At 40.6% G+C, this 7824-nt stretch overlaps 1 protein-coding gene across 2 annotated transcripts; it reads left to right on the plus strand.

Moving 5' to 3' along the window:
- The first annotated feature begins 2311 nt into the window (after positions 1–2311).
- nhlh2 (nescient helix loop helix 2) lies at positions 2312–5236 on the plus strand. 2 transcript variants are annotated; one of them, XM_061765562.1, is made up of 2 exons: positions 2312–2841; positions 3503–5236. In XM_061765562.1, the coding sequence occupies exon 2, from the start codon at positions 3524–3526 to the stop codon at positions 3896–3898; it is 375 nt and encodes a 124-aa protein (XP_061621546.1). In that variant the 5' UTR covers positions 2312–2841; positions 3503–3523; the 3' UTR covers positions 3899–5236. The 2 variants fall into 2 exon arrangements, with proteins under 2 accessions (XP_061621546.1, XP_061621463.1); XM_061765479.1 differs by having other exon boundaries at positions 3495–5232.
- Positions 5237–7824: the final 2588 nt, after the last annotated feature.

Consider the following 7824-nt stretch of genomic DNA (forward strand, 5'->3'; position numbering starts at 1 on the left):
TACTCGTACTCGGTCTGAAGAAGTGGTATCGATGCATCCCTACTATGTACAGTATGTATTAATACATTTTGAAAACACTTTCTTTTTCTTTTCTTCATCTCTCAATACAGTCTAACACATTTGTCAGGATCTTCACCAGGGGCCTCATGCACTGTGGAGTGATCCGGGCATCACGGACCACCACCGATCAAGTCGTCAGTTTTTCTGTGAGTGTGTGCACGTGCGTGCGTGCCTGTATGTTTTTGTGTGTGTGTGTGTGTGTGTGTGTGTGTGTATGTGTGTCCATGGGCTCCAGCTGTCAAGAGGCCTCTGTCTCCTGGTCTTGACATGTCTCCAGTACACCCTGTTGTCAGACTCTCCATGTCACACCAACACACACACACACATGCACACGCTTAGAGCCCAGGGCGACCTGTCCGTCATCTCTTACATAGTCAATTCTCTCTCATGCATGCTGGATTTGCACTGATTTTGTCCTTCTGGCACTGCACGTAGTGTGATTTGTGTGTCCATCACAGTGTGGGTGTGCACGGTGGCTGCAAGCCACGACCAGTCATTGAGCTTGTTCTTATAATTGTAATCACCTCTTTAGGCACAGCAAAACTCCACACTCTTACTGGCATGCAGGTTCTTCTCCTCCTCGCTTGACAGGAAGAGGAATGGATGGCAGGTGTGGTGGTCAGCAGGACTAATAGGGGACTGAAAGCTCACAAATGAGCAATATGTGGGACTTAGTATCGACACTAAAGTAATTTTCTATTTTTTTTATATTCATTTGGTCAAATACAGTGGTGCCTTGGGATATGAGTGACCAGACTTAAGATTTTTTTTGATATGAGCTGTCATCGGCCTTTTTTTATTTTTTTTTATTATTTTTTTTGCTTTGACTTGCAAGCAAAAACTTGAGCTAAGGGCGCTGCATGGTGGCAGTGACTCAACTCACTTCACACCAAGCAGCAGTTTGGCATAAAGAATTCATGAACAATTCTTCAAAAAAGAGCTTCAAGCTGTTTATTGCCTCTCCTAGTTGAAGTCTACTGTCAAACTAAACATAAAACAAAAGAGAATTACATAACTTTTCCTTGAAGGCTGCTATAAATTAATGCATCTATATTAAATTGTTATAACCCTTCAAGCAACAGATATTTGAACACAATCGGTGGAACAACACATATATAGACACGATCACAATACTCACAGGCATATATTCTTTATCCTCTGCAAATAATGACTAATATTACTGCTGAGACTGTCTCCATATTCATATGATGTATGTCTGTGTTATACTGCCTCCTGTTGGCCAAGGTGCACACACCAGAAGGAGCAGCACAAAGTGCATTGAATTAAAGCAGAAAGTATGATAAAAAACTGTTTAATTCTTTTTAATTCTACTTAATTATGTCAATATGCTTTTTAAGTTCAGTTAAAGTTATCAAACACATTTGTTGTTTTTTGAGGCTGGAAAGAATTAATGGCATTTCCCATCATTTCAATGGAGAAAGATGATTTGACATTTGAGATCTTTGAGTTATGAGCGTGGTCACGGAATGAATAAGACTCGTATCTCAAGGCTTCACTGCACTGGTTTTTGTCTGTTTTTCAACTCAATGATGAAAAAGTATGTCAAGGAAAACAAATGGAGGGATATTATACATATATTTTTCAATGATATTGAAACAATAACTTTCATGTGCAAAAATCATACTTGCATCTGTTACGGTTTCATTCTGTTGCCTTGAAACTCTTAAGTATTGTTACAACTTTATTTTCGTCCATACGCAGAAAATTACAATCTGATCTGATAAACTCTGATAAAGTATGCTCGTCTGAACTTCAATTTAAATTGCTGCTATAAATGCTTTATCTGACATTCAAATCAAGTAAGATGCAACAGATTAATCATGCGTTCATTTTTGATAAATTAATCTGTGATTGGATTACGAAAAAAAATGGCTACATCAAAGAATTCCAATCCATCATTAAAACAGAACAGCTATACATATTAAGCATTGTACACCTGCGCACAAACAAATAAAAAAATAAAAATAAGAAAAACACCCCCTGTAATAAAAACAATACATTCAAATAAATTAAGCACATCCATCATGACATTATTATATTTCTTTTCTGTCATTCGGGAAACCGCAAACGTGTACTAAGTCGCGTTTATGTTTTCCATCCCTTTATTTTAACACACGCGCATCTTTGGCCCCCACCCCCACCCCCACCACCACCCCCACCCCCATGGGAGGCAGAAAGTGCTCCAGGGGAGCTCAGGGGGCGTGCACAACAATGAGCGCGTGCACGAGAGAGAGAGCGAGAGAGAGAGGGATAGAGAGAGAGAGAGAGAGAGAGGAGGGTTAGACAATACCTTTCCTCAAATATATTCCAGCCCCTCCGTCCGTGAAGTGAGCCTTTATTAGACGGGGGTCGTTTGGATCTTATCTCACACGTGATACCGGGAGAGCGAAAGGAAGCGTAATATGCGCGTCAAGTGACTTCCCATCTCTATCGCCGTCATCATCATCATCATCATCTTCCTGCACGTGGATGGACGAGTAACCGGCGATCTGTGCCTCTATTGTCTCTCCATCACCCTACATGTGGAGGATCGAAGCTTCTGACGACCCCAAAAAGGTGGCGGACATCACCTGTCGTAGCTAATTCCTCCACAAAGGTTTCATCAGGGCGCACTTCGATGTGTGCAAGTTGGAAAAGAAAAAGTTGGCATTGAAGTTGCCTGTGCAACACCGAGCTGGAATATGATTTTAAGTTCAGCATCTTTTTAGGATATTTGCGAGACACACACACACACAAAAACTGCCAACTGTACCTGCCAAGGTGAGTCTTACACATAAATATGCAAAATATGTTGTAAATGTTTCCCTTGGGAGAATTCGTAAAATGTCGATGAAGCAATACATTTAATTTCTGATTGAAGAAGGCTCTATTTTTGTATCAATCTATCGAATGAACAAACAGCAATATTTTGGCAACATTCAGCCTAACAGTTGTGTTTATCACTGACAGATGGCCAAGTCTTATTATGTTAATTCGCCGATTAATCGATTTGCATGATGGAGTTTGTCATTTAAAAATAAAAGCGTTCTTCTTATTCATGATTCTAAAAACAACAACAACAATAAAGCATCAAAACAGTGGGAAAATAAAACATTGTTCGATAGTCCCACTCCTTCCAAGGATCTTACTAGAGGATATTCCGAATGTATAGTTCAAATGTCATCATGCGTTCAAAATAGACCGAATTTAGTTTGCTTTCCAATTGAGAAATGTCACTTTAAAAAAAAGTCCTTGGATTTACTTAATTTGAGCACATCGGTTGCATACGATTTAATCATGTGCAACCGATGTATACAGTATGTTCAAATTAAGTAAATCCAAATAACTATTTTTTTTCAGTGCATGTTGCTATAAAAATAATTAAAAGGACAGAAAATAATGATAAATAATGTTTTCTCCCCTTTCGGTGTAAGAACTTCAGCCCAAACGAAGGATATTAAAGATGATGCTAAGTCCGGACCAGGCCGAGGCGGACCTCTCGTGGACTCAATCCGACCCGGAGACGCTGCTGAGCGGCCTCAAGTCTGCGGGCTGCTCGTCGGAAGAGCCGGCGGAGGGCGACGAACGGGCCAACAAGTGCCGGGCGGATCAGCCTCTGAGCCGCGAGGAGAAGCGGCGACGGCGGCGGGCCACCGCCAAGTACCGCTCGGCCCACGCCACCAGGGAGCGGATCCGGGTGGAAGCGTTCAACGTGGCCTTCGCCGAGCTCCGCAAACTGCTGCCCACTTTGCCACCGGACAAGAAACTGTCCAAGATTGAGATCCTCAGACTGGCTATCTGCTACATCTCTTATCTCAACCATGTCCTGGATGTTTAAAAAAAAAACAAAAAAAAAAAAAAACACACACACAAAAACAAAAACAAAAAAGACCACGCATATATTTGGCCTTTGAGATTTTCTTGAACAATGTTTTTTTTTCTTTTTCTATTTTCAGATCTTCCACTTTGCTCCTCGTAGTGTTAAGCGGGTGATCAATGATTTGAAAAGGTTTTTGTCCCTGCACGCAACAGGCTGGTTTGGGCGGATCGGATGCAATTGGTGCCTCATTATTCCAGAGCGGTGGCTGCCACACGGTGACGTCACCACGGAGCCCAAAGCGAGTGCACGATTCGGGAATAATAATAAAGTCCCATTTCAATTGAACTGATCCGTCCACAGTAAAAGTCCCAAGTTCGTGATGCAGGGCGATGAATAACAGAAACGTGAAGATGTCTGCTTGACAAATTTAGTTTTCCACGGGGAAAGAATGAGAACATGCGTAAGTGCCACTTAGGACATATAAAACGGTGACCTTAATTGTTTTGTTTTTTTTTAAATTACGGAATTATTTATTTAATTGTGTTGCTATTTAAGACTCAAATTATTTATGTTTACCTCGGGCGTGTGTGTGTGTGCGCGCGTGCGTGCGTGCGTGCGTGTGCGTGTGTGTGTGTGTGTGTTGGTTTTTTGCTTGGATATTTTAGACTGTGACGTTCAACTTGGAAAGTGGTGGTCCTTTTTAAAATTGCACTTTCTGTTAATTTATTTCACGTGAGTCTGGTGTATGTTTTAATTATCATTATTATTATTGTCATCATTTGATGTCTATTGTTTATCAATAGCAACGATAAGCACTTGAAGATAGAGCACACTGGCTCTATAAAATATTTATTTCCTTATAGTTAAGAGGTTAAAAATGGACTGCTCATAAATTTCATTTTTAAAACGATTATGGCAAACGGCTTCCACCACCGAGGGATTGACATTATTCAACCTCTTTTTTGCTGTGACCAAAAAACAAATAATTTACAAGAAGTACTCTGAATTTATTATGTTTAATACTTCGATGTTGGGGGAGGGGGGTGGCTATTTGTTTAATTGTCTCTGCTTTGTATTTGGAAATTAATGATGTGCTTTTTCTAGTGAAGAGCAAAAAACATATCCTCTATCCAAAGATTTTTTTGTCTCTTCAGGGTTGTGTAGACTACTTGTTGCTTACATGCACATCTTTTGTAGTGGAGCTATTGTGTGACTGCTGGTTTCTAAAGGACAAACTTTTCATATTTTCTGGTGTTATTTTCAATTAAAAAACGGCGATATTTGAAGAAAAACTTTGTCTTTCCTTTTGTATCCTCGTACGATTATAATATTTACATATCGAAATGTTGGGATAAGAATAAGCAAACATGTCTGAGTGACTCCAGCGCTGCTGCAATCTCGACTCAGTGCAATCGTATAAACCAGTGGTTCTCAAACTTTTGTCACCAAATAGCCTATACTAAAATAATTAGTTCTCCAAGTACTACCATCATGACAACATTAAAATCCAGTAGGTAGCGCAGAGTGCAAAATGGTTTTATTCCTAAAAAGTACAGTATATTTAATGTTATCTTAAGCCACTGTAACATTATGCCTAGTTTGAACATTAACACTACACTTATATGAACATTTTAAAAAAACTACTTGAATAATGATTAAATTATAATATACCGCACATAAAATTGAATAATAAGTGCACTGAAATAAATATTCGAAAACAAACTAAAATATTAAATGTGTATAATGTACTGTATAAAGGTTGAATACAACTGAACTCTATTCAAAAAGTGCACTACACTGGATTTTTTTTTAAAAATGTTTAAGCCACCGTAACATTATGCTCAGTTTCAACATTTCATTTAGTGATTCTTTTGCATACCAGTTGAGGGAGCCCACACTGGGGGGGAGTACTTAATTTTCGGTTGCACGTGATTAAAATGTGACAAATTGAGGTCATTTTCCCCTATTTTCCTAAAAAAAAAATATATATATATATTTTTAAATCAAAAAATATGTTACTTTAACACATTTTAATCATGTGAAACCGATGTACATGTTACAATTGAGTAAATTCAGAGGAGTTTTTTTCGGTGCATGTACCACCAGAGGTACTCGTTCCACACTTTGAGAACCACTGGTATAGAGGATGACTTCAGCTTCACGCTCGTGCATGTGGATGTGTGGAGAGTGACAAACGTGCATGTGGTGAGCGTGCTGCGCACGCACGCACGCACACACACACACACACACACACACACACACACACACACACACACATGCATGCACGCAAACACACAGTGTCAGTGGTCAGCAGCTAAAGGCAGTAGTAGTAGGCTCCTCCGTTTGTGCTCCTGGCTGAAAGGCTCGCTCCCTCCCCAGAGAGGGGGCAGGTGTTACTCCAGACGAGCCAAGACAACCAAATTACTGGCCGTCTGGCACCTCCCGTGGGAAAGCCGGGAGGGAGGGATGGGAGACATGGAAATTTATGAGCCAGCTCACCACCGAGATGTATAATATGGCCAAATGGTTTGAGCAAAAAGATCCAAATATTTATATTCATTTGTGATAGAGGCCCATCTAGCCATCTCTATCTACAGTATCTGTGTACAGCAAGGGTCTCAAACTTAACTTATCCAGGGGCCGCTGGAGATAGAGTCTGGGCAGATCAAGTATTCCACAAAAATGGGTTTCAAACGTTCATCCATCCATCCTTCCATTTTCTTTACCGCCTATCCTCACCAGGGTCACGGGCTGCTGGAGCCTATCCCAGGCCGGAGGCGGGGTACACCCTGAACCGGTCGCCAGCCAATCGCAGGGCACATAGAAACAAACAACCATTCGCACTCACATTCACACCTACGGGCAATTTAGAGTCGTCAATCAACCTACCACGCATGTTTTTGAGATGTGGGAGGAAACCGGGGTGCCCGGAGAAAACCCACACAGGCACGGGGAGAACATGCAAACTCCACACAGGGGGGGCCGGGATTTGAATCCCGGTCCCCAGAACCATGAGGCAGATGTGCTAAGCAGTCTCCACCGTGCCGGCCAAACTTTCAAGTATTCTAAAAAAGGACAACTAATTCAATCTTCTCAATCTGTATAACTAAGAGTTCAGAACAAGATTGGTGACCTGGTCCTCTCTCTCATCCCTCTGGTATTTTGCATGCGCCTCAGCATGTGTAGTTAACTAATAATGACGTCTGATGCTGTATTTCTGAAGCATCGCACCTTTCTCTGTGCATATAACACACACCGGGGAGGCCCTGTGCTTAACATTCCCTCTCCCACTTTTCCCAAAATTGGCTGAGCTTGTTGCCAACCTTTCTCTTCACGGCAGATTTTGAGAAAGACATGAATGGAACTGGGTGACAAGATATATTTCCTTCCACTTGGTGTCACTTCAAAATTACCTTTCAACAAAGGTGCCAATTCACTTTGGCTAACTTGTGAACAAATACTGTCAAAAGCTGTCATGAGCCTGAGCCTTGGTAGCTTATGTGATGAGTGAACCACTGAACTAAAGTATCTATCTATCTATCTATCTATCTATCTATCTATCTATCTATCTATCTATCTATCTATCTATCTATCTATCTATCTATCTATCTATCTATCTATCTATCTATCTATCTATCTATCTATCTATCTATCTATCTATCTATCTATCTATCTATATCTCTCTGTCTGTCTGTCTATCCGTCCATCCGTCTGTCCAGCCATCTATTAATGAGCTTTATAGACCTTTTCAGAATGTTTGTAAATAATAGCCACGAGTGTACTTCAAGGTAGCAGGAAGTCAGAAGTATACAGTTGACTTGAACTGAAAACGATGACATGGTTCTGTTTAGGGGTGTAGTGCCAGATATGCCTGCAAAGGTTTTATTTATTTATTTTAATTTTTATTTTGGGTGAGAAGGATACACCAAGTGTATGTTGCAAAT

The sequence above is a fragment of the Phyllopteryx taeniolatus genome, chromosome 1 (assembly GCF_024500385.1).
Source record: "Phyllopteryx taeniolatus isolate TA_2022b chromosome 1, UOR_Ptae_1.2, whole genome shotgun sequence".
NCBI classification, from domain to species: domain Eukaryota; kingdom Metazoa; phylum Chordata; class Actinopteri; order Syngnathiformes; family Syngnathidae; genus Phyllopteryx; species Phyllopteryx taeniolatus.